The 27628-nt window shown below is 40.7% G+C and overlaps 1 protein-coding gene across 1 annotated transcript; it reads left to right on the top strand.

The window, feature by feature from the left end:
* Nucleotides 1-1053: 1053 nt before the first annotated feature.
* narf (nuclear prelamin A recognition factor) lies at nucleotides 1054-26939 on the top strand. Its single transcript, XM_078225474.1, has 12 exons — nucleotides 1054-1377; nucleotides 1662-1800; nucleotides 1948-2031; nucleotides 2112-2255; nucleotides 6778-6910; nucleotides 8080-8214; nucleotides 13402-13520; nucleotides 15612-15741; nucleotides 18767-18839; nucleotides 18949-19086; nucleotides 20911-21068; nucleotides 25016-26939. Exons 2-12 carry the CDS (start codon nucleotides 1774-1776, stop codon nucleotides 25255-25257), a joined length of 1383 nt encoding a protein of 460 aa, XP_078081600.1. The 5' UTR covers nucleotides 1054-1377; nucleotides 1662-1773; the 3' UTR covers nucleotides 25258-26939.
* The last annotated feature ends 689 nt before the right edge of the window (nucleotides 26940-27628 follow it).

Genomic DNA, 27628 nt, shown 5'->3' with positions numbered 1-27628 from the left:
AACCTTTCTCAAACTCCACCCTCCCCACATAACTCTTACAAATCTCCACCCCCATACATGACAAAACTCTTACAAAATTCCACCCCCAAGCAGAACAAAATACTTATAAAAACACAATCCCCACACCCAACCTCTTTTAAAATTCAACTCCAAACACAACCCTTACAAAATTCATCCCCCATCAAACACAAGTTTCATAACTCCACCTGACAACAAAACCCTTACAAATCTCCGCCCCCAAATACAAAACTCAAAATTTCATCCCAGTCCAACAAAGTTCAACCCCCAACCAACATAAACTTTATTAAACTCTACCCCACCCTGTACAACCTTTACAAAACTCCACCCTAAAACACAAAAATCCTTTATGAAGCACAATCCCCTCCCCCAATACAACACAACCTTTACAAAACTCCACCCTAAAACACAAAGCCCAACACAACTTTCATAAAACTCCACCTCAAACACAAAAATCCTTTATAAAGCACAATCCCCTCCCCAATACAATACAACCTTTACAAAATTTACAAAACTGCACCCCAAACACAATCCTTACAAAACTCCACCCCAAATACACAATCCTTATAAAACTTCACCCCAAACACAATCCTTACAAAACTCCACCACGAACACAACCCTTACAAAACTCTACCCCAAACACAATCCTTACAAAACTCCACCACGAACACAACCCTTACAAAACTCTACCCCAAACAAAATCCTTACAAATCTTTCCACCCCCATCCCACGATTCTCATAAGGATCAAATTACGGTCGGTGTCTCGTAATTAACAAGCAGGAAATAATGAATTAACAACAGGCTAGAGTTTGGATATCATAAAAATCACCCGGGGAGGGTATCACTTTTCTGTAAAGTGCGCTTTGAAATGAACAGCTTCAGGTCGATTTAATTTTCAATTTGAAGCTGTCGGGTTTTTTTTTAAAAAGTAAAACAGAGAAAGTGTTTTTATTTAGCTGTGGGAAGGGGCGGTGACACAGTGCGGGTAAGAGGCGGAAGCATTGTTATAGTGAAGATAGCTGCCTCCTCCCTCTGGCTCCCAGCTGGAGTGTGTGCGGCCAATACGTGCTGCTTGTCAGGTTCGCAATGTCGCTGTTCAGAGAGGAGGCGGCACCAATATGAAGGACGGGGCATCTTGCGGCAGCCAGGCTGACTGAGTCATAGCGGAGGCTGTGACACTCGGGGAGGACTCACAAACTGAAAGGAAGGAGGATTAACAAGAAAGAAGAGATGGCATTAGCAGCAAATGCTGCTTTCTGACATGCCGGTGCAATCTCTGTCTGGTTTTGACCTACAGAAGGCTGTCGGTGGATATCAGCTGCTCACTCCGCTTAGGAAGTCAGCGAAAGAAAATTAAGGTGATTTATTTTTTTGTCGGTGTGGATCTAACATCATTTTTTTTACTGTTGTTGCTCGGACTGTCTTTTGGGTTTTGTTCTGGGGGATGTGGTTGGTTTAACCCTCTCCCTGAGTCCCCCACCCCCAGGGGAGGGGAATGGAGGATGTAAGGGGGTATATTAGCTGCAATTTTTGGAGGTAGGCTTGGGGGTCATTTGGAGAAGTGAGCAGTGTCTCGTGGTGTTAAATATCTGGGGCTGTGTGAACTCTCTTCAACTTCAAAGCGGCCTCTTTGTATCCACAGCTTGGTGGCTAAAACAGTGAAGGAAGAACTCCCCGGACCAGACCCACGCCGTGGAAGAGAGAGGAACAACAGAGCGAGAGGAGAGGGGACAGAAAAGGCCCCTTGCGTAGACATGAAGTGTGATAAATGCACTAAAAATGTAAGGAAAATCCCTTTGTCCCTGGCTTAGTTTCATTTTCTTGCGCTTGTAACAATGCTGAGTTGGTTTCAGGGATTTTATTATTTTGTACAAGACCTTTTTGACGAGCCGGATTCCGCACTGAATTTTTTTTGTATTTGAATTTAGAAATGCACTAAAAAACAGAAAAATAATGAAAATGAAAGTCTGGTCAACGACACGAAGAGCGGCACCACCAGCGAAATAGATGAGGTGAGGCACCTAGAGAGAGGCTAATCTTGTTGTTTGTTAATAAATGATCTATTACTGACTGCACTTTATTTTTAAAACAGGAAAGTGAATTTCATAAGCTAGCCAATGCCAAAATATTTCTCAGTGACTGCCTGGCCTGTGATAACTGCGTGACATCGACAGAAAGTCGGCAGATTGCCCAACAGTGTCAAGAGGAGTTTTTCACTGTTCTCAACCTCAACCAGGTAAAATAAATTGGACAGCAAAGGCGTTTGTATTGGCTATTACTATGGCGAGTTTAAAGGTGTGTTGGTGTCCAAAAGAAAAATCCACCAGTTTTATGACTAGGCATAAATGTCATGAATTGCAAATCGCCACAGATTGCTGCAGACTTAATCTTGCTATCAATCTCACCGTGTTCCAAGCAATTGCTGGATTTGCATTGGGAATATAGTTTAAACCTATCACAAAGTTACTGCTGACATTGCACGGCTTAAGGACCCTTTTCAAGACCAGATTTCTGTTCCTGCTGTGCCACTCGACCTTGGAGAACCAGAACAGTGCAGTCTGACTCCCATTGATAGTAAATTTTCTCTGGACGTTTTAACTTTTTAAATTTGTCTTCCAAAATTGCCCTTCCTGTCTCTTAGTGTTTCTTCCAATCTCTTTTTATTTGATTTGAGTGCCCCCTATTTCCTACTGTGTTGTCCATTATGTTTCTCTCTCCTGGTCCTTGGATAAACGGATAGACTATTGGTTGCATTCTTCACCAAGGTCCTAGCTGTCCTCTTGCCCTTGTCATGCTCTTATCCATTTGCACTGTTTGGAACAGAAGGTCGGAGGGGTGTGGAATCCAGCTCATGATGTTTAACAGAGGTGCCATATTGCACTAAATTCTCAGCCATAGTAATTTCAAAGTTGTGTCAACTAGGAATTGAGAGATAGCCAAGCGTGCATCTAACCATTGAAGTTCAGTGTCAGACAAGTTACCTTTGTAGCCTTTCTGCAATAAGGCAGTAGTATAGCTCAAATCTTTTGAGTTCGTGGTCTACCACAGAACACCAACATGAACACCTGTGAATTTTCAATATATGTAGTGACTGTGCAACAAAATGTGCAGGTTTGCTCCTAGGCATGTTTTATTTCCAATTTCAGTGCTTAATCTTAGTATAATATACACAGACATGCACAAGTATATGTGCAACAGCCTGGCACCATCTGTAGCATGTCCTCTGATAACCCAGTCTTCCTTCTAAGAACTGTTGGGGCAAAGGTGCTTGACTCATTGTATATACATACACACCTCTTATGATACAGATTACAGTTCAAGTTCTTTCACAAGTGAGTTGATTACATGGATTGTGAGATGTGTTTAAAGGCTAGTGGGAGCAAAGTTGAAAATGATCTAGTTGTACCCATTAACGTGGGAGGTTCTTTGTATTATTTACTCAGATAAGGACAGAGGGAATTGATGCATGAATCTTCAAAAGGTCAACCTCAAAGCTATGTAGGACACCACCTGAATCAAAGTCTAAAATTGAGTTTGAACTTTAATTTCTGCTGGGATTTTGTTTCTGCTGTTTGTTTGCTGGTTTCACAGAGTTAATTTTCCAAATTAAATTTCTACCTAAAATATCCATTAGTGTTTTATTGTAGTTGAATTTAAATCCCTTTGAAAATTAAAGATTTTCCCAAGGGTTGGCACCTGTGGGCAAAGATTGGGTCCATTGATTTTGGCTGACCTAAAACATTCATGAGTTTGAATGTTAGATGCAGTCTGTTATTGTACTGTCAGAGATTTCACCTTCTTGGCTCCAGTCAAGTTGGGTAAATGGACCATCACGCAAACCAGCTTCCCATCCATTGCCTGTGTCTATACTTCCCGCTTCCTCGGCTAAGGAGCCCACGCACCCCGACATTCTCTCTTCCACCACCTTCCTTTGGGGAAAAAGATACAAAACTCTGAGGTCACGTATCAACCGACTCAAAAACAGTTTGTGTCCCTGCAGTGTCAGACTTTTGAGTGGACTTGCCTTGCATTAAGTTGATCTTTCTCTACATCCTAGCTATGACTGTGACGCTACATTCTGCGCTCTCTCGTTTCCTTCTGTATGAATGGTATGTTTTGTCTGTCTCGCATGCAAGAAACAATACTTTTCACTGTTAATACATGTGACAAATCAAAATGTATTCTTCAAGGCTTGGTTTGTACAGATTTTACCCTGATCATTACAGAGGGGTGACAGTTGAAAGGCACAATACACTGATGTTGTTTAGAACTTGCTGAATCTTCACGAAATAAGTGGGATAGTTTTAGTTCCATGTCAAGTTGACTACTTTTAGTGCATGACTCTGAACAAGCCTATTGATGTAATATTCTATTCTATACCTATACATTAATACCACATCAGAACATGTGCTCTGAGGTTTTTTGGGTGCAATGAGTATGTTAATGTTTGTCAACTCGAATTTTGTTTTATTCTTCCATGGGATGTGAGCATTGTTGTCAAGGTCTGTATTTGTTGACCCTCCCTAATTGCCTTTGAGCAGGTGGTGGTGAGTCTCCTTTTGTAGCACATTTTCAATGCTAGGAAGGGAATTCTAGGGTTTTGACCCGGTTCCAGTGAAAGAATGCTGATGTGGTTCCAAGTTAGGATGGTGTATGACTTTGAAGAGAAACCTCTGTGTGATGGTGTTCCCTTGCACCTGCTCCTTCTAGGTGGTAATTGTTGCAGGTTCAAATGGTGCTGCCTGTGGTATGAAACTGGAGCAGTTTTCTGTTGTTTTCTCTGTGCTTTCCAGATGGTGTGGAGAATAGGCTTGCATGGGTCCTAGCTATGCCTTTCCTTTTGTGGGGTATGTGGAGCATTCTTTGTTCCATTCCTAATCTGATCACCTCTCCCAATTCTTTTACTGGTAGCTTGATGACCATATAGGTGCCATTTTCTGCTCTTGCCCAAAACTGACCATCAAATTTGCTTCCAGTTTTCACCTTACTCTTGCCTTTTCACATGGTCCATTTCTTCATTTCTGTCTCCATTTGTGATAGAGACTGTTGACTAATATTCATTATAAGCCCACTAACTGTCTTAACTATAGTTCAATGCCCACCCAACACCTCTATTGTCCGTCAGTTCTGAAGTAGTTTGATTTGAAATGATACAGCAGATGGTGGAATTTGAATTCAATTAAAACCATTGTTAGAAAAACCCTTCTAGTTCACTAATAGCCTTTTAGTGAAGGAAATCTGCTGTTCTTGCCTGGCCTGGCCTATGTGTGACTCCAGTGCCACAGCAATATGGTTGACTTTCAACTACCCTCTGAAATGGCTTAGCACACCACTTAGTATCAATCGCACCTTCTCAAGGGCAACTAGGGATGGGCAATAAAGCTGGCCAGCCAGCGATGCCTATGTTCCACGAATGAATAAAGAAAGCACTTCAGTCCATGTAGGATATCTAGGAATGAACATGAAAATGCTGATCTGAACCTTGATGTGCTTTCATTAAGAACATCCAAGAATCAAAAACCTACCTAAGTATTCAATTAAGTTTAATACATTTCAATTAATTAAGTTCTTAAATTTTAAGTTAGGCATTTATTGTACCTCATTTGCCAAACCATTGTTTGCGAAAGGTATACAGAATTTAATGTGAAAAATACGAATTACAATCAAGAGTTTTGGGGGAAAAAGCAAAGAAATGCCCATTTCGCATTCAAAGGATTTGCTTCTACAAAGATCCCAGATATTTAAATGCCCGCATATTCATGGTTGGTTGATTTGTGATGACATTAACAAAATTAAGTCGTTAGAAATGTTTGCTAAATTGTCATTGAAATGTTCTTGAGTGGGTGTCACTCAGCGATTTACAGGTAAAGCTGGAATATCGTAATTTACAGACTACTGGTGGAGGTGTTTCCATGACGAAAAGCTCTTATCGTCAACATTTGAATGAGTTATTTATGCTGTCAAGATTGCTTTGTGATTATTGTCCCACATTTTGCATTCAGTCTGTAATTTGGGTATTATGTTGTTTTATTGGCAAAGTAATGTCTTGTACTGTGTATATGGAAATTGAATGCAGGCATCAAATACAGCAAATTATTTTTCAATTTTTTCCACATCTCTTCCAGAAGAAGATGATGATTTCTGGATGCCAACTCCATGTGTTGAGGTTATATCGGGTTGTCAATTATTTGTCTACTGGTGGGCACCATAGTTGAGGCTAATTCTCAGATCACACAATGACTCAATGATTCTGATCTAACTGAGCACCCATGGATCTTGTGTTCTCATCCTGTCCCAGCAGTATCCAGACCATTTGCATCCCCACCAATGTCCCGCAGAGATCATCTGACTCAAAAGGTTTTAGAAATGTAATTTGACTTAACCTTTGCCAAACATCTCCTTCAGTCAATGTGAATTAATTCTACCAAACTTCAGTTACCCCATTTCTTCCCAGACTGCTCAGTGCTAAATGAGTGGAGTGCCACCCAAGTCTTTGAGCTGCATTTCAGATACCCAATCCTATCCATTACTTGCACCTTCACGATATGACCTGCCTTTTCTGCTGCTTCACCCACCCCGTTACTGAAAGCTTTATTCATGCTTTCGCTATAGACGCCACTTCTTCAATGCTCTACATACCAGTTCTCAATAAGTTTGGAGCCTATGGAATGCAATTACAGCAGGCCTTTAAGTATAAAGTAACTACTTATTGATTTAATGGGTTTGACTAATGGATATGTCCTTTCCTTTTTATGTAGAGATGTGATGTGTCCAAACACAAAGTGCTGGTCGTTTCAATTTCCCCTCAGTCAGTGCCCTATTTTGCTGCAAAGCATTGTGTAAACATTACTGATGTAATCCAAAGACTTTCTGGATTCTTGAAAGGTCTTGGTGAGTAAATTTTGTTTTTAATATTTGGCTTTAATTGGCTTAGATCAGATTGATTGTGAAATGCAATCAAAATGGAAGCTACAGTAGCCCTTAAATGTTCAATTGGAAAATGGAAATTATCGATTTTCTTTCTATTTTCAAGAATTTTTTCTTGAGTAAATTATTTTGTAAGAAAACATATCTGAGAGAAAAATAAAAGGCCGTGATGCTGGAATCTGAGACAAAAATAGAAAATGCTGGAAAATCTCAGCAGGTCTGACAGCAATAGGAGGAGACTCAAAACTTTGGCTCTATTCTTGCTCCACAGATGCTATCTAACCTGCTGAGATTTTCCAGCATCTTCTGTTTTTATATCTGAGATAATCTGTGACATTCTAGTGTGCTACTTCTGAACAGTTAGCACCTATCCTCGCCAAAGGTTCCCACAGTCTCACCATCAACATTGCCAAGAAGGTTCTTTTTAACCCAATGCACTGTTTGCAGATCAAGGCAAATTGCAAGTTTAAAAGAGTACACCGGAAAATTGTGCAATGCTTAACAGTGCCGCTATTTGGTACCTATCCTATATTTGAGCTTCTGAGCAAAAACCAGTTTTAAAGTGAAGTAGCTTCTCATTAGTACTTCAATCTCGCATTGAAAACAAATGTGCAGTTACACGTCTCTCTGCCTGAGGCTAGTAGCTGTTCCTTTGAACTAAACTTCCCACTCTGTTGTTCATCAGTTTAAGTGTGCAATCAGGATAAGTAGACACAGTGAAGAGATTATATATTTCCAAATGGAAAATCTAATTACTGTCGCATCAGATTCTATGTAATTAGTTCAGTACTATAAAGTACTTCAACTGAAGTTTTACAGACTTCTTTGTGTGGAGTTTTCACATTTTCCCCCCTCCTTGTCTGCGTGGGTTTTCTCTGGGTGCTCCGATTTCCTCCCACAAGTCCCAAGATACATAGGTTAGATGAGTTAGCCATGGGAAACGTGTGGGGTTACGGGATGGGGTGGGGGAGAGGGCCGGGATAAGATGCTCTGTCAGAGAGTTGGTGCAGCCTCTGGACCGAATGGTATCTTCACTGTGCAGCAGGATAAATTGTTTGGAATTTTCTGGGATTCTGTGCAGCAAGATAAATTGACTATTGCTCACAATTAATGTTATATATTTTGTTTTTCAGGAGTGCATTATGTCTTTGATATGACATTGGCAGCTGATTTCAGCCTTCTTGAGAGTCAAAGAGAATTCGTTCAGCGTTTTTACCAGAGAAGCCAAGACCAACAAGCTTTACCAATGTTTGCCTCTGCTTGCCCAGGTAATCCACTTCATAATTTAAAAATGTGTTGCTGAAGGAACAGATACATAACTGCATTTAAAACTTTTGGTGCCACCAAACATCTCTCCAGTATATCAATGTCTCTGGTATCAGTAAGTGTGTTTCATTCATAAATGTGAATGAACTGTAAATTGTATAGTTCTGCTCGATTAGTACAATTTTTGTTCAAATATGTATTTTTGCATTTTATGACACCATCCATTTGTAAAACCACTTGAAACTCATGAAACATATCGAAGCAGAAAATGAGATGTCGGCTTGGTTTTACAGTAGGGCTGCAACATGTCCCACCCTGTTATCAGTACACACAGTGGTTGCCTAGTCAAGAAGTGGTTAAGATAAGTAGACCCATAATATCAACTGCCACTAGGATATGTTAAATGTCATTCCTGTAGTGACCTTTTTTGTTTCACACTGGTGGCATCAACAATGGTCATCAGTCTCATTTCTGTATATAAATATTCCCTTCTGCCCCATACTCTCCAACTTGTGTACACTTGCCTTTTGTCTTCACAAAATACAGGTCCAGAACTTTGACTTCATGGTTGATGTAGTGTACTTGGGAACATTAAGAAAATGGCATTCATGCCCTCGAGGCTGGTCTGTCATTCAGTAAGATTATGGCCTTAACTCCACTTTCCTGCCTGACCCCATAACGTTTGACTCCCTTGTCAAACACCCAATCTGTCCAACTCTGCCTTGAATATATTCAATGATCCAGCCCCACTGCCCCGAGGAAGAAAATTCCAAACACTCATTTAGGATAGAGAATATTTTAAGGCAGGCTGCATTTTATTTTCATTGCAATGTTAATGTAAGCCTTTCTTGTGACCAATAAATAAACTTTAACTTTTACTTTAAATTTTAAAATTGGCTAGTACATCCTGTAAGTTGATATCTTTTATCATTGGTACCATGGGCAGCCTTCATGTCTCATGAGACAATGGTTAATGCTGTTTGATTTTGAGCTATATTATTATTTATCATTGAGTTATATGCATACCATGATCAGATGACACAAAATGACACAGATGACACCCTTGGGAAAATATCTGATTATCGAAGCATATTCCCCAAATGAGAAATTTGGAGCAAACAGGGAGGCTATTCAGCTCATCATGACAGTCTGTGAACTCTTATCCATGTCAATCCAAAACTAATCCTAGTGTTCTGTTCTCCTCTCATCAACCTGTATTTTTCTCCATTTCGAATGTGTAACCAAGCTTCCCTTAGAAGTGTAGTGGTCTCTACTTCAGTGACTTCCCTGGGGCAAACCTTTATACACTTTAACAACTCCCAGCATAAAGTCATTTATTCAAACCCATTCCTTATGCCCACTTATTGGTATTTTAAATTGAAAGCTCCTTGTCACATTCTTTAAAATAGAGAAATAATCTTCCTCTTTTAAAACCCTTCTTCACTTTAGAAAAAACACTTAAATCATCTTGAGTTTCTCTGCTCCAAAGAAGGTAGCCTCTATGTTTAAAAACATCTCCTCTATAATTCCATGATCCCTGGTAATATGCTGGTGAATCCGTGCTTTGCTATCGCTATGGTATGAATGCCTGACAGTTTTCAAGATCAGCTGAAAGACTCAGTCTTGACATGTATTTACTGAAAGGCAGAATTAAATTTATGTTGATTTTGATCCAGGAAAGCCTGGTTGTATTCCCTGTGTGATTTGACATTTATGTTGTAGCCTGTCTGATAAATTTGAGCGGTCTTGTCTTAAACAATATAAATACTGGATTAAATAAGGAGTGCTACTGATGTACTCATAGACAGAGTTAGATGTTCCTGTCCAAGAACCATTGCTTGAAGGAGAGGAAATCCCTCATTAAGCATTCCTATTGTGTTCCTAAAAAATAACATGCGAAATGAAAATCACTTTCCCAGAAGAAAATGTATATTAAGTTTGCATTACTTTCCTGAACTGTCTTTTAAATTTAAAAACCTATTGGCTGCTTTGAACTTGGCGGCAAAATATTCTCTCTCTAACTCTTTCAAATTAACTGCTGCTCACCACCTCCCACCTCCAGCTCACAGTATCTCCCACTCACTGCCTTTCCAGACTCGCTGCTCCACCTTGCTGTCTCTCCTGATTTGCCTCTTCACTCCCACTCGCTGACTCCACACACCCCCCTCCTCCACCACACCCCCCTCCTCCACCACACCCCAACCACCACCATTCCCTCTCAGAGAGTCAGGGCTCAGGAGAGGGGTAACAAAAGGGAGGGAACAAGCGAGGGAGGGTCAATGAGCAGTGGGTGTGATTCTTCTAAAGAAATTGAACAGACTCAGTAACCATGTTAAAATGAAAATGGCAGCAAGTGCTGTTGGGGAACATCCCTAATTTACCAATCGTGTTAAAGCAAGACTCATTATTAGAAAACACTTCAAATGGGGCACACCTTTACTGAAAAATAAATCATTTCCAATGGACTAAAGTTTTTAAATTGTGTAGAATAGTTTTCTGCCTTTCATGTAAAGTTTTTATTTAAAAAAAACAGAATTGAGAAGTCAATTCAATAATGTTGTTTTTAAACCAAAACTAGTGAGGAGTTTGTTTCCTCAATCCTGCACCCAACCATGATTCAGCAGAAATGATTATTGTATCTGTAAGACAATGATAGTTTTTCCAATCGCCCCTCTCTCTCAGTTGACTGCAGCAAGTGTTTTGTTTTAAAAAGAATTTGCTAAGTGCTGTGATTGTAAAAGACCCACACGGACAATTTTTCTTGGAAGTTTTTTTAAAATGACGAACAGGAAATAATTTTTATTCTTAACACACTTTTAGATGAGAATAATAAAAACACTTGCATGCACCAAGAGACTGGCACATAGAAGTAGGCGACAAGGAGGGAGGTTAAATTGTTTAACTGCCCAAAGAAAGTCAGTCATGTATGGATCTGGTTGGTTGATGTGTTGGATGGTTTTGGGTCTTGTTCAGTGATGTTTCTGGATTCTGCGCAGATGTAACTTAGTCTTGGACAATCTTGGTCTTTTCCTCAAGTCAGCAGCTGCCTGGATGAGGGCAGCGTGCTGTTTTGGCTGGTCAGACCCAGGCTGGACACCCACTTGCAGAACAGCTGGAGAGGGTCCACAAGTTGTCTTCTCATTGTGTTCCGCTCACAGTCTGTCAGACTCTGACCCTGGAACAGAGATTGCTTTTCTCTCTCTCTCTCATTAGTTTCCTATCGCATGATCTCCATTGACCAATGAGCCAGTTACTAAATATAGTCAGCAAGCTGGGGCACCCTCACTCCATATCCAGTGATTAGGCTAAGCAGTCGGTGAGGTCCCCTTCTCGGCTAGTCTGTTGTCCAAAGTAAGTTGGACAACTCGGTCCACACCCACCTAAATAAAAAGATTGGCTGGAATTTTACCATCCCGTCCACCACAGGAATTGGAGCGGGCAAGGGATGGACTATTGAAAAGTTTGTTGACCTCGGGCGGGATTTTATGGTTTTGGGATGTGGGGCTCTAAAATCCCACCCAATATGCCTGGATGTTTGTGAGCAGTACAGGGGATGGGCCATTTAAACTTGTTCAAGATGACTGTCCTGGTGGGCTATTTCCAGACAGAATAACTCCTTTCTGATTGCTTTTTAATTGCACGGTGAAGTTATGCAAATACTTGGCCATCTTAAGAACTGCTCTTCAGGTCACTTAAAATGCTGCTGTCTGTTTTGTCTGGTGGGTTCAGCCAACCCAGTATACAAGTCATTTGTGATAAAAAGCATGGTTTTATAACAGCGCTAATCACTCAAAACCAGCCCCAATGGGCAGGACGTGTTACTTGTGTGCCTGATATCAGACCCCAAAATAATGCTCGTTTTGGAACACAATCACTGCGGGAAACTCTCAGAACAGTGGAATTACCTTCCTCACAGCATGTCCGATGAGGGCAAAAATTCCTGCCAACTCATGGGAGTGACCAACCAAGATGGAGAAGGTCACGAGCCAGGGACTCCCTTCAGTTGGCGGGAATGCTTGGGATTTGGGAAGGCGCCTAACACATTGAGAGACTTTGTCAGGAACATGCAGATGTAAAGTTGAGATGCCGAGGAGGGTGCAGAAACCACCTAATCCTTCACCTAACACGAGCCCTGTATGTGACAGATCTGTAGGTCATACAGCCATGTCAAAACCAGAATGGAGGCAAGTCCATCCTCAATCTTAAGGGGCTACTGAAGGGGAAGTGATTGAGATTACGTTTATCTTGTACATGACTCTTAATATTGCATGCATTACAATTTTCAGTTCTGCTTTAAATATTCTGCGGAGTTCAGCATCACTGCTTCCCGAAAGACGTCTAATCATCACATGGTGGGAAGTGTACCTCTGATTAATCATATATCCAAAAAGTATATCAATTACATGTTTGTCATCTAAACTGCATGTCTTGCACTGTGCTTGGGTGGAGTCAAAACACTTTAGAGAGGTTAAGCTGGTTTATTTTACAGAAGGAAGTGAATGTACTGAGTCACAGTGATAATCTAATCTCAGTAATTCAATTCCTCCTTGTGAGCAATAAACATGTGTTACACTTCCTATTAATGAGTCATTTTATTTTTCCTTAATTTTCTGGTTCTGACTGGGTGAAGGCATGAGGTAAGCACACTTTTTCCCCCTCGTGTTTAAGCTTATCAACAAGTGATGCAGTTAGTAGCTGCAGTTCTGTTCTTAGTGCACTTTGTAAAATATTACGTTGCATCTCAAAGAAGACAATACCAATGAGAGTTGCCCTGGTTTCTGTCTTCTCCTGAAGGTGATAAGGTGTTTAAATATCGGTGTTGGTGGCTCATTGAAGTCTAGTGGGGCATTAAGCAATCCCAACTATTAGCATTCTGAAGGAGACGTAATGCACATTGAATATCTAGGAAGGGTGGCTGGTAGGGAAAGAGAGATGGGAATCGGCTCACTCAATAATTCCAATCTAAAATCAATCCAATTAAATAAAGCAGGTTATTTGACTACAGGGAAGTAATAATTGGCATGTGATGACACATCCCTGTGAGCTAGTATAAAAGAATAGTCAAATGAGCAACCAAAGAGCCCTTCACTATTAGATCCCCAAATGTTGCCGCCATCACTGTTCCTGGAAAGTGGTACAACAAACTCTTGCAGCTATTGATCTAAAAAGTGTAATCTAATCTTTTGCAGGCTGGATTCGTTATGCTGAAAAAGCCCTTGGCAGCCTTGTACTTCCCCACATCTGCACTGCTAAATCCCCCCAGCAGATCATGGGGTCTCTGATAAAGGACTATTTTGCCAAAAAGCAGGTAATAATGGTGTGATTGATTGAAGTGTTAGCCTTGATCACAGTTCCCTTTTTGTTTTGCTTTTATTGTTTCATGGGATGCAAATGTCACTGGCAAGACCAGCATTCCCTAATTGCCCTTGAACTGATTGGCTTGCTAGACCATTTTGGAGGACAGTTGAGAGTCAACCACACTGTTGTTGATTTGGAGTCACCGGTAGACCAGACTGGTAAGGTTAGCAGATATTCTTAGTGAGCCAGATGATCTTTATAACAATTGTTATGGTCCCATTATTGAAACTAGTTTCATATTCCAGATTCATTAATTTAGTTTAAATTCCACCAGCTGCCATGGTAGGATTTGAACCTGTGTCCCAGAGCACTAGCTTGAGCCTTTGGAATGCTAGTTCAATGACATTACCACAACATCACTATCTCCCCCTCCGCGATAGGACTTTGACCGTCAACGTGGATTTTGGGGTTCATGTTGCCCTGGCTAACAATCCGCACTTGAGCAAAGCTTAAAAAGAAAACAAATTGACTTCCGTCATCTCGTATCTACTATTGGTGGAAACTTGTTGGCACAAAATACTGGTGTGTTGGTCAACATGTCACTGAACATTGCTTTCATGCCATGAATCATTTTCAATGTGAGACATGAAAAGTGCCTTGCCATTTTTTCATGGAACCTACTCATTGCTGAGCACCTTTTGACAGCCAAAACAATTCTGAATAAGACTAATAGCTTTCTTCACTCGCCTGGCTAATGGCACTTTGCTGTGCTCCCGCGAATGGCAATCTATTTACCCCAGTCATTTTGGGCTGCAGGACCTGCCCAAGGTCTGAGTGGAGTTTGCACGTTCTCCCCGTGTCTGCGTGGGTTTCCTTCCACAATCCAAAGATGTGCTGGTTAGGTTAATTGGCCATGCTAAATTGACCCTAGTTTTGGTGAGATTAGCAAGGAAAGTATGTAGAGTTAGGGGGTAGGGTGGGATTGTTGTCGGTGCAGGCTCGATGGGCCGAATGGCCTCCTTTTGTACTGAAAGGATTCTATGAAGGTATTTTCCACAAGATGAATGATTTCTTCTGAAGGACTCTGCTGAGAAAAGGCAGAAGTTAGAACTGTAATGGCTCATTTATTAGCAAAATTTAGAAACTGTCAGCATGTTGAACAGTGCAACATTGACCAATTGGCTTATTATTTATTTCTACCCTGCACATCTTTATGCAGACATCCTTTGTTTGCATTTCAAGGTGAAGTAGGCCATTGGTCATCTCTTTGAACAAAAAAATCCCAAAATGTAAGAGTGTTCTAAATGCAATCAAACCTCAAAAGAAATGGTTTACATCTGTGGTCGAAAATAATGGGGAGGAACGGTTCCTGTTGGTGGTAGGATTGAGAAGCAGAGGGCATGGATTAATTGGCAAAGGAAATATAAGGAGCATGAGGAGAAATGTTTTCATGCAGCATGTGGTTACGGTCTGGAGTTCTCTGCCTGAGTGTGGTGGAGGCAGGGTCAGTTGAGACTTTTAATAGGGCGTTGGATCATTATCTGAAAAGAGAAGGTTTGCATGGCTCTAGGGAAAAGTCATGATGTGGAGATGCCGGCGTTGGACTGGGGTAAACACAGTAAGAAGTTTAACAACACCAGGTTAAAGTCCAACAGGTTTATTTGGTAGCAAAAGCCACACAAGCTTTCGAGGCTCTGAGCCCCTTCTTCAGGTGAGTGGAAAATTCTAGGGAAAAGGCCAGGGAGTGATACTCGAATTGCTGCCGCGGGCACTAGCACATATATACATGGTATAAATGGCTGTCTCCTGTGCTATAACCATTTATATGTTTTCATGTGAGGATTGCACTATTAAAATGCTGCAAATTTCTTCAAGAAGAATGTTCCTTTTAATACAATCCTTCAATCAGCAAATAGGGTAGAAAATATCACTAATTATAAATGATGAGATATAAATTTTTAACTTGCAGCTCAGCCTATTGAGAAATAATTCCACCTGTGCCCAGTAAATATTTAAGAACTATAAGCAAATTTCAGCACTGAGTATGTTAGAAGCTTAAGCACTGACTTGTTTCGGCATTTTTTGGCTCTTTTCTTTCCAGCAACTGTCCCCTGAGAAAATCTTCCATGTAGTTATAACGCCTTGTTACGATAAAAAATTGGAGGCACTTGGAGAAGACTTTTACAGCAGCGTAAACCAGATACAGGGTGTCGACTGTGTATTAACTTCAGGTAACACTACAACAGATTTTTGGAAGTTTGATCCGGAAAGTGTGTGAGCACACTAAACAAGGAAAAAAAAAACATGAGATGTAATGTGGTTAGGTGAAGAACATGAAATGTTTAAATAATAGGGTTAAACGCAAAATATTCTCTCTCCATTGATGCTTTTGGATCTGCTAAATGTCTCCGTCATTTTCTGTTGTTTTGGATTTTCAGCGCCTACAATGTTTCATTACTTTTAGATTTTTGGGAGAATCTACTAGTGATCATTTCTAAATGATGAGGAACTGTGGAGTATCAGAAAAACCACTGTAAATGTACAGATATCATGAGAAGCTAGTGGACAGGCGCAAGAAGATGATTAAAAGCTCATTGAAATTTTATCCTTCAAGAGAACTGGGCAGAAGTCATGTTTCAGTTTAGGGTGGCACGGTAGCACAGTGGTTAGCACTGCTACTTCATAGCTCCAGGGACCTGGGTTTGATTCCCGGCTTGGGTCACTGTCTGTGTGGAGTTTGCACATTCTCCTCGTGTCTGCGTGGGTCTCCTCCGGGTGCTCCGGTTTCCTCCCACAGTCCAAAGATGTGCGGGTTAGGTTGATTGGCTATGCTAAAAAATGCCCCTTAGTGTCCTGAGATGCGTAGGTTAGAGGGATTAACAGGGAAATATGTAGGGATATAGGGGTACGGCCTGGGTGGGATTGTGATCGGTGCAGACTCGATGGGCCAAATGGCCTCTTTCTGCACTGTAGGGTTTCTATGTTTCTATGTATGTTGTGCCCAGAATACTGAGGTGGTGGTGCGGGGGGGTGGAATTTTCCCACCTGCCACGGGAATCATAGACAGGGGGCGGACCATGCAAAGGCCCATTGACATCAGGTGGGATTTTCAGACTTTGGGGCGAGCGTGGTTGGAAAATCCCACCCTGCACGTCAGAAACTATATAATGGGATGTAACCTATGAGCTCCCTAGGGTCTCATTTTTGGGAGGTATCCCAAAGATGCATTGAGGAATCCCTCTCGGAAGTTCCCAAGTATGGGACTGCAGCATCTCCCTCCTTGAGGGCAGTTAGGATGGGCAATAAATGCTGACCTCACAATTGACCCACATCCCGAGAAAGCTAACTTCCTCTGGATAATTATCCGGCATTAGGAAGCTTCCGAAAATGCGATTATAGATCGCAAACTTTGGATGGTTTGGCCAGGGTTTTGCCAATAGTTACCCCCCCCACCCCGCAAAGTTAGAATTAAAACCTCTTCTAACTTCTGGGTAGCTATTGTAAACACCCAGACTGACACCATCCTCCGCCAAAGATTTCCCCTACATGGTGGCACCATGGAAGCACGATGGTGACGAAGGTTGGTGTGAGGTTGATGAGAAATTATTGGAAAGAGAATTTGGGGATTTAATATGTAACATATGGTGCAGGTTTATGATGTGCAATTTTAAAAAGCAAAATCATGAATAAACTTTGAGGAATGTTGGGAAACGATGAACGTGAAGCACTTGCTGTAAAAGAGTGACAAATGTTGATTTGGAATTAAGGACACAGTTGGGTGATGAGGCATGTCCGCATGTACCATAAAAGGCATAAAAACTGTTGCAAGTTCAAATAGGGACTCGAACCTTGGGCAACAGGAATTAAATGGATGGTTGGAGAGAATCAACAGCACCTTCAGCTGAAAGTTGGCTGTGGAGTCAGTTTAAAAAGCACAAATTTGATAGGAGGTCAGAGCTGAAAGAAACTGGAGCCATCAGTAGAATTGATTAGTGTTTGCTCACAGCAACAGAAGAATGAAAGAGTGCAGGGCATTCCTTTAATGACTCTGTGTAGGCGTCCTTTCCTATAGTAATTGTAATTGTTTAGAATCCTAGGAAACTTGCTGCATAGAAGGATGCCACTTGATCCATTGTGCCTGCACAACGGATGAGTCACCTAGCCTAATTGCACTTTCCATCATTTGGTCTGTAGCCCTGCAGGTCACGGCACTTCAGTTGCATATCCAGACACCTTTTAAATGAGTTGAGGATTTCTGCCTCTACTACCCTTTCAGGCAGTGAGTTCCAGACCCCCACAACCCTCTGGTGAAAAAGAATTTTCCTCATCTCCCCTTTAATCCTTCTACCAGTTGCTTTAAATTTGCACCCCCCAAGTCACTGACCTCTCTCTGCTAAAGTAAATAGGCTCTTCCCATTCATTCTATCAAGGTCCCTCACAATTTTCATCTCAATCAAATCTCGCCTCCGCCTCCGCTGCTCCAAGGAGAACAATCTCAGCCTATCCAATCTTTCCCCGTGGCTGCCATTTTCTAGTCCTGGCAACATCCTCAGAAATCTCCTCTGCACCTTCTCAGTGCCATTACATCCTTTCTATAATGAGTTGACCAGAACTACACACTCAGTTTGTGGCCTTAATTCACGTTCTGTATAGTTCCAGCATCTTTTGTTCCCTGTGCATTGGCTAAATAATGAAAGTATCCACCTTCCTGACCAGCTTATCAACCGGTCCTGCTGCCTTCAGGGATCTGTGGACATTCGCTCCAAGGCCCCTCATTTCCTCTCAACCTCTGTGTCCTGCCTCTAATTGTGTGATCCTTTGCCTTGTTTGATCTCCTCAGGTGCATCTGTCATCTGAGTTCCTGTCAGATATGTGGCTACATTTATGATCAATTTATAGCGCTCAATTTTGAAATATAGATCAGAAATAAGGAAGTAAAATCTGCATATGACTCGATCAGCAGTTAGCGTGACATGTTTGGGGTATTTAGTGAATTAATTGTGACAGAAAGGTGGCGTGCTGGAGAAGAAATGTAGGTTGGAGGAAACAAATGCTGACATATTTGTATGCTGGTGCCAAAACGAAGTGTGGGAAATACGGATTAGTTTTATTACACTTACAAATGAAAGCTAATTTTTATTATCGGAGATAGAAATTGCATGTTTTGTTGAGTTCTTTTTTAATGCAAGTATTTTATCCTTCAAAATGTTTGCATGCATTTCAAGAATAATTCAATGTACCTTCCTATTGTTCCAGGTGAAATAATGCAGATAATGGAACAAAAAGGTCTTCTGTTGACGACAGTGGAACCAGCAGCCTTAGACAATATGTAAGGTCTCCATTTTTAACTTTATACATCTATAATGCTGTTCTTTTTAAAGAAATGCAAACTTCTTTATTTATTCATTTTTTTCCCCCGTGTTTTATTTTCGGTGAAGATTTGAAGAAATAGGTGATGTGTGTATCGTAAGGCATGATGGGAGGGGCTCTGATGGCTTCCTTGAACACATTTTTAAGTATGCTGCTAAGGAGATCTTTGGCATCGAGGTCAGGGAGATCACCTACAGGACACTCAGGTGCGTATGGATGGTTTACAAGCGTGCTAAAATCATCAGTTGTAATTGTGTAAGAAGTGATGGGCTGTTGCCCTTTCTACCAAAGAAACCGTTAACACCTCACATTCAGCTGTTCTTTATGATGTATCTGAGTGAGATTCACACTAGGTGACTTTGAGCTGCGCACTTCTATCCACTAGGATTGGAGTCAGGCTAGCCAAGCACATTTCCTTCACAAACAAAAAGAGAAAATGCTGAAAAATCTCAGCAGGTCTGACAGCATCTGTGGAGAGAGAACAGAGCCAATGTTTCAAGTCAGGATGACTCTTCAGCAGAGGGGGTCTTCTGGGCATTTCCTTCTGGGCATCTTCTGGTTCTTGCCTGTATTTCAGAGTTCAAAGACATGGCCACAGGCCTAAAGTCTGAGTGCATCATGGTGATGGGAAACCTTGCTTGCTGCCAATACCCTAATCAGAAAATGATGGTCCAGTGTGCCCATGTTTCCATATTTTGCATTGGCAGCAGTGAGGCATCTAGCTACTAGCACCTATTTAGAACATTTTTCCAATAAGTTTTCCTTGTAGGCCCTCTTTAAAAACAGCACAACATGTAAATAAAGGACATCATGAATATGCAGCTATGGATGTATTAAACAGAGACTAATGTATTTGAACATCTTTTCATAAACTTTGGGACAATTTACTCCAGTTTAATCTGGGCTATTTGGCCAGCTTTTGTGGAGCAGAGTAGGTCTTAAGTGCTGGGGAGAGAGATATGTTGCTAAAGCTTTGTATCATGCAAATTTGCAAATGGGCCAAAGGTGGCCACTTCTAGACTTGAAAAATGCCCCGCCCACCACAAATTACCCTGGCATGGTAAAGTTAAATAATTTAAGCTACCTTTTCACACTGCTGCTAAGCAATGGGTACACGAGTGGATCTGCCGGCAGCCGAGAAAGACATTGTCTATCACACAATTGAGCAACATGGTGTGAATTTCAGTGCCAGTGTGATGCCAGATGTGTAGGGAGCTTGTCTCAATGATTGACTGATCGAATCAAACTGCATGTGCCTTGGTTTAGAGCGTAGATTGTACTCTATCGATCTGTGCTTACAAAACCCAAAACAAAGCATCGACTGTTCAATGTGATCCGGTGATTGGACAGCACTTGCTGAAAAACATTGAGTGTGCTAATTAAAGATCAGTTCAGCCCATAAGTGATTCATTTAGACTTGCATGAAGCAACATGCATTGCACAGAGGGACCATTCTCGGCAAAGAAAAGGAATATATTCAAGTCTTGCGCCTTTTATTGAATTACTCGGGAGCTTGGAGAAGCTTTGCTCCCTGTAGCTTTTTCCATGGCAATATGCCGGCCAGTCACCACTCTATTCTCTTGAAGGGCAGTAGAGTGGCACAGTGGTTAGCACTGCTGCCTCTCAGGGCCAGGGATCTGGGTTCGATTCCCGGCTTGGGTCATTGTCTGTGTGGAGTTTGCACATTCTCCCTGCATCTGCGTGGGTTTCCTCTGGGTGCTCCAGTTTCCTCCCACAGTCTGAAAGACATGCAAGTTAACTGCATTGACCTGAACAGGTGCCGGACTGTGGCGAGTAGGGGAATTTCACAGTAACTTCATTGCAGTGTTAATGTAAGCCTTACTTGTGACTAATAAATAAACTTTAAGTTTAAACTGATCATTGGAAATTTGGCATTGCTGTGTATGTCCTGATACATTGACAACAACAAAAGCTTCGATAACATGTCTCCATGTCTCTCTCTTCCGCAATATTCAAGTTCTCTTACTACCAAACAATTTTTTTAAATTCTGCTTTTATTTTCTGTTTAGGAATAAAGACTTTCAAGAAGTTACTTTGGAAAAAGATGGTGAGGTAGTTTTACGATTTGCAGCTACCTACGGATTCAGGAATATTCAAAATATGGTTTACAAACTGAAGAAAGGAAAATTTCCTTATAACTTTGTTGAAGTTCTTGCATGTCCAGGAGGTAACACATTTCTACTTTTAAGCCATTCAATGTAATGTTTTAGTGATGGCAGTCGATGGTTTTCGACTTGTTTTTCTTACCTGAGTGATGTTATTAAATGCTGAGGAACAATCGCAGTCTACGCAGCTCAGTGGAATTTATTGATTGGGGAACGCATGGGATGGGAGAGTTTGAATAAGATGATGAATAGAATAGGCAAATTGGAATCCGATAATGAGACCTTTTCACTCACTCTGGATCATTTTGCTGTAAACTCTGCACCTCCCAGAATTATTTCTCCTCTGAGCAAAACTTGTTTTTAAAATTATTCAGTATAAAAAGCTTAAAGAAGCAGAGTTTTGACGCAAAGAATAATCCGCCAGAATATTCTAATACTGGACCAAGGAGGACGGAACAAGGAGTTTACAAAATGACAAGCTAGTAACAGACAAACGGGTCTACACTGCTGTTGGCTAATAGATTTTGTTTGAAAATCACATTTTAGCAGGTTAAGTTACACATAGGTACCTAAATACTGCTTTTTTGTAACAGCAGCAATGCACACCAGTAGTTTCCAGGTCTTATTTTCCAGTCTTTAACGTGCCTGATTTCAGCCAGGGCAGTGATAGGGGTACGCAATTTAGCATTAATGTCTCCAGTTTGAGGATGGGAAAATTGACCAGGGTCACTGTTCCTAATTGCTGTCCAGTCGTTCTTGCCGCATGAACATCGGGCAGGATCAGGTTTGGCCATTAATCTTCCCAATGATTGGATGTCCTGCCAACATTGTGTCGAAGCTCGCGTGTAAAATAGGCACTGGGGTCATGTGCCAGCATCAGTATTTACAATATATATATTTGTTTGGGTGACAGTTTAGTTGATTTTGACACCTTCGGATATATAAAATTGCAGTTTAGTTTTGAAGCCATTACAAAATTCTTTACACTAATAGTGCTACTCGATCTGGGTTTTTAAACTATTAATTATTTTCATTTTTCTGTTGTACAAGTGTGAACAGGGCAAAGGAATGTATTGCTTCATATAGCAACTGTTTGGACAATGAAGTGAATGTACTTTCCAATATTGTAAAGCTTGCTTTATTGTATTCTGGGATGAAGTTCATTTTATTCTGTATGGCATTTAATTTTAATGCAGGCTTTCCATCCATGGTCCTTTTTTTTGTATTTGTGCCTAATTCCAATCGACTTCAGTTTCCCATTTGTTTTAATGCAATTTAAAACCATCGCTTGTGCAACCTAATATACATTAAGCATTGAGTGAACGACAACATTCCACTTTAATCGCCATTGAAAGTTCTTGTATAACTCAGCCTGTAACAAAATTGAATTTAGAAGTGTCATCATATAACAGTTATACTTGAGGACTGTAGATGATTCTGTGATAAGCGTTTATAATGATAAAAGGGCCATCAGGTTAATATTAATCTGTAATGCAACACTTGTTCAGTATTAAACAGCACCTATGTGAAGTCAGCAAGTGAATCTGTTTGGCTGAATCAGAGTATTGATGAGAATTAATGGCATTAGTTATTTGAACCTAAACTAGTCAATGCAATAAATAAATGTGCTTCTTGGTGGCTGTCATACCAACTTCTCCTCCATGCTGCCTGGAGGCCCACCACATTTTCTCAAAGGTATACAGGTTAGTTTACAATGATTAACAGCTTGATGCTGCTGTTACCACATCTCACTCAAATCAATAAAGGTATATTTAAAGTGTAGCCAGAGGCACAGCAATATTTAAAAGCATGCTTGTCACAATACCAACTTTCACTACGGTCATAGAGGCAAAGTGGGTCATGGTCCAGCATTCTCCTCAGTAGTTGTCGTAGATAGTGGCTCAATTTGGGCCTTTTGCTTCCAGCAATCCTGTAAAGTAGGAATGTCAGGATAGCTAGGATGAATTATGTGGCTTGAGGGCTCCTGGAACATTGGAACTGATTCTGGGGGAGGTGGGACCAGTACAAATTGGACAGTCTGCACCTGGGCAGGACACAGCGAATGGTCCAGTAAGGCTAAGAGAAATAAAACATGGCAGTGTACAAAACATGACCGGACAGATAGTCTGAGATGTGTTTGCTTTAACGCAAGGAGTATGATTGATAAGGCAGATGAACTTAAAGCTTGGATTACTATACGGAACTATGATGTTGTGGCAATTACAAAAACTTAGATGAAAGTAGGGCAAGACTGGCAGCTTAGCATTCCAGGATTTGGATGCTTCAGGTGAGATGGAGAGGGTGACTAAAAGAGGTGGGAGTGTTGCTTTAATGATTAGGGAGAATGTCACAGCTATAGAGTGAGAGGACACCTTGGTGGGATCATGCAGGGAGGCCACATGGGTAGAACTCGGGAGCAGAAGCCGTGCAATCATATTGTTGGGGTTGTGCTACAGACCTCCCAACAGCCAGCGTGAAGTGGAGGCACTGATGTGTCAGCAGATTATGGAAAAATGTAAAAACAACAGGGTTGTTGTGATGGGCAATTTTAACTTCCCCAATATAGACTGGAATTCCTTTTGTGCAGAAGAGATTTACCAGGATGTTGCCTGAATGGGAGGATATGGACTATGAAGAAAGGTTGAACAAACTTGGATTGTTTTCATTGGAGCTTCGGAGGATGAGGGGGGACCTGATAGTGGTTTACAAGATTATGACAGGCTTGGATAGACTGGATAGTCAGTCTTTTTTCCAGGATCAAAGGGTCAGTTATTTGGGGGCATGGGGGGGGGGGAGTATAAAAAAGATGCAAGAGGCACAGAGGGTAGTGGATACCTAGAACGTGCTGTCGGAGGAGGTGCTGGAAGCAGATTCTATAACTACGTTCAAGATGCATCTAGATAGATGCATGAATAAGCAGGGAATCAAGGGATATGGACTATGTGGAGGCAAGAAAATATTGGATAAGAGAGGCATCTGTGTCAGCACAGACTTGGGAGGCCAAAGGGCCTGTTCCTGTGCTGTATTGTTCTTTGTACAACTTGGTGTTGCATTCTAATATCCTACATAATTCGCAATCAGTAGGCTTTTTTTGTTTTAATGCCTCTTGAACGTGAAACTTAATACCAGATTAATTTTCCTTTAGCGTTAAGGGAAACTCCTTTTTCCTGCTTACCCCAGCCTAAAAGATGAGTGGAGGAAGGGTTTTTATTCACATTGACAGTAAATAAATCAGTTGGAGCTGGTTGATCCTTGCCTTGGGTAAATTAGTGAGCCACAGTCTGCAAGAGATGAGTCAACATTTGTCTAAATCGGGTGGTGCGACCAGTGATGAATGTCATTGAAACAACTTAATTACGTCATTCAATTACGATTTAAAGAAAATGTGTCAACATAGTTTACCCCCACCCCAGCTGAGGAAGCTTTCCTGCATTTACTTCCCATTCCCCGTCTTGTCCCCCTTCCTTTTCTTTCGCTACCTCTTCATTTTTGAATGCTGCTTTTAATATTGACACTGTGTGCAAAACAACTGAACAATTAAGGTTCAAAAAATTGAATGTTTCTGACCAGGTGAATTAAGTAATTGAGTGGAGGTGGCGCAGTGGTTAGCATTCACAGTGCCAGGGACCCAGGCTTGATTCCTGGCTTGGGTCACTGTGGAGTCTTTACATTTTTCTCTGTCTGTGTGGGTTTCCTCCGGGTGCTCCAGTTTCCTCCCACAGTCTGAAAAATGTCCTGGCTCGGTGGATTGGCCATGCTAAATTCTCCCTCGGTGTACCTGAACAGCTGCCGGAGTGTGGCGACTAGGGGATTTTCACAGTAAATTCATTGCTGTGTTAACGTAAGCGCACTTGTGACACTAATAAATAAACTTAAGCTGTGGAAAATTGATTATGACATTTGATGCATATGTTATAAACCCATTTGATGGCGCTAGACTAACTTGATTATATCAAAATCATGCTTTCAATGATTACTAAAATGAATTTATTTTTGGGTTGATTGAAAGGGTGCCTCAATGGAAAAGGTCAAGCAATGACAGAAGATAGAAAAATGGATAAGGATTTACTACATCAAATGGAGGGAATGTACACCAGTCTGCCTGTCCAACTCCCAGAAGCCAACATGCATGTACAAATGCTTTATCAGGAGTGGTTGGAGGGAAGAAATTCTGCCAAAGTTCAAGAGGTTCTGCACAGAAAGTACCACACGTTGAGCGAGATGTCAAACAGCATAGATATCAAGTGGTAGGCCATCTGATGCTGGACCACGACATTTTTGGAATCCCAATTCGGAATTCACAATTTCCCCAGGGAACATTGGTACTCTTTGTACTAAAAGGTGCAATTCAGACCACAAACCTTCAGCCACTGAGATATTAAAATGTAATGTTTTGTCATTGCAAGGAATATAGACTTTGTCATTATCCAGTACTTTGTTCTTCATGGATATCTTTAAGAGGTATCCTCGAATTTGAAGCCACTTGATGAATGTTTCCATTCTTTGCGCTTGCTTCCAAATGCATAAGGCCATAACTTAATTCACAAACCCAGCTTTTTTTTCTCAGATGAGGAATGAAGTTTTTTCAGCGACGTTAAAAATCGTACTTTGAAGATTCTTTTCTGTAACTCTAGCTTTGCATATATCTGTTCTGACACAGTACTTCATGATTGAGAACGCACAAGGTTACTTCTGTTCAAATATTAAGTCCATATTTTGTTTGATGCAGCTCTATTCTGAACATGTTACTGGAAATTTGAATAATTATGGCTGGTTTAAGATTTTAAAGCAAACTTCTTAACAGTTATGCCATTCCTGTCATGGGCTTTTTCTATAATCTCAAATGTAAAGGTGCATTTCTGAAGTTTATCAATTACTATACTCGCAATAGTCTGCTGACTTAATTGAATGTAGTCTCATAACTCTACTATCAAACTCTTTGAAATGGTGCATACTCCAAACAGATGAGGACTTTACATGCTAAACTAATGAATGCATTTATTGAAAATTAAATGGTAATGGTTCAAGCAAAGGGTACTTTGAGCACCTTTTGAATAAATCTAGGAATTTCTATTGTATAATGAAGAAAATTTCTCTTGTTTTTAAAAAAAAAACAAGTCCCTTTTTTTGGCTTTCATCTTTTCAACTCAAACATTACCTTTCCCTCCAGCAGTCTTTGTGAAACTTTTCTTATTTCTGAAAGCTGGTGCTCTTTCATGGTCGTCATGGTAAACAAATCTTCAGTGAGTTATTTGATTAACAGATATTGTATAACTTTCCAATCAACTGAACGGTAACAATAACATTTAGATACAAGCAGATGGAAGAAAAATACTAGAAGAACACTTTTAATTTGACTTCACTTATTGAACTTTAACAAATCAAGTCTTTCTTATCAAAATACACAGCTAATTCCACCCAGGAACAGAACCTCTTCAATCTTTTGATGAAGAGTGTAATCTTTAAAAGTGAAATAATTTGCTTTGCCCTTGGCTAAAAGTAAGTAATCTATCCGTCCCCCCACACAGAGGAATCAATGTTGTAAGTTATTGCATATATACTATTATGATTGTCATAATTCTATGAATTAACATTTGTTGACCTGATGTAATAACTAATTCTATCCTGATCAAAGCTTTGAAATTTACATTGGTGCTAATGTTAAGAAATTGAATCAGACACTTCAACATATCGGACACAGTTCCTGAAGTTAAATATTCCTGTTGGAGCTGTAACCATGTATATCCCATGTCAAATGTGATTGTGAAGACTGTAAAGTTCTCGGTAAACTCAACAGCAGTTTGTGCATGTGTTGCTACCCTGTGATAATAAAACATTTGTTTTTTGTTCATTTGTAAATACTTAATGAGAAATAGCATTGTTTTAATATACCTGATAAGTTCATATAAAACACAAATTCATGTCAAACTAAATTGGTCTTCCTGCCTTTGTCATTAATGCTATGGTGGGGTTTGCTGATTCTTCAGAGGATAGGCTGCGCGTCCACATGTCTGGTATGAAGTGCATCTATCCTTACTCCTGAAAACATGCTGATCTTTTCTTTCAGTTGATTTTTCAAGAGTATCTTTTTTTATTCGTTCTTGGAATATGGGCATTGCCGGCTAGGTCAGCATTTGTTTGCCCATCCTGAATTGCCCTGGTTTGGAGGGCAGTTAAGAGTTGACCACAATGCTGATCTTACCTAGCCTGGAGTCACAAGTTGGCCAGACCAGGTAAGGACAGCAGATTTCCTTCCCTAAAGGACACTAGTGAACTCGATGGGTTTTTACAACAGTTGGCAATAGTTTTGCAGTCATTAGAGTTTTTAATCCTAGATTCAAATTTCACTATCTGCCATGGTCGGATTTGAGCCTGGATCCCCAGAACATTACCCTCGGTCTTTAGAATGCAAGTCCAGTGACAATACAATGGATTAGATCCAGACTTTTCAACATTTGATTCATGTCCAATTCAAACATGATTTCTGGCAATCTCCTGTAAGCATCTTTAGTTTGGAATGGTGGTGGGTTCACAGCATAAAACTTAAGTGTTAACATCCTTAGATACGTGGGTATACATTCACATATTCAGCCACAAAGATGTGTGACTTTTGTGTTTATTG

Source organism: Mustelus asterias, chromosome 12, assembly GCF_964213995.1.
Source record: "Mustelus asterias chromosome 12, sMusAst1.hap1.1, whole genome shotgun sequence".
In the NCBI taxonomy this organism is placed as follows: Eukaryota; Metazoa; Chordata; class Chondrichthyes; order Carcharhiniformes; family Triakidae; genus Mustelus; species Mustelus asterias.
This window is presented reverse-complemented; position numbering and strand designations above follow the sequence as displayed.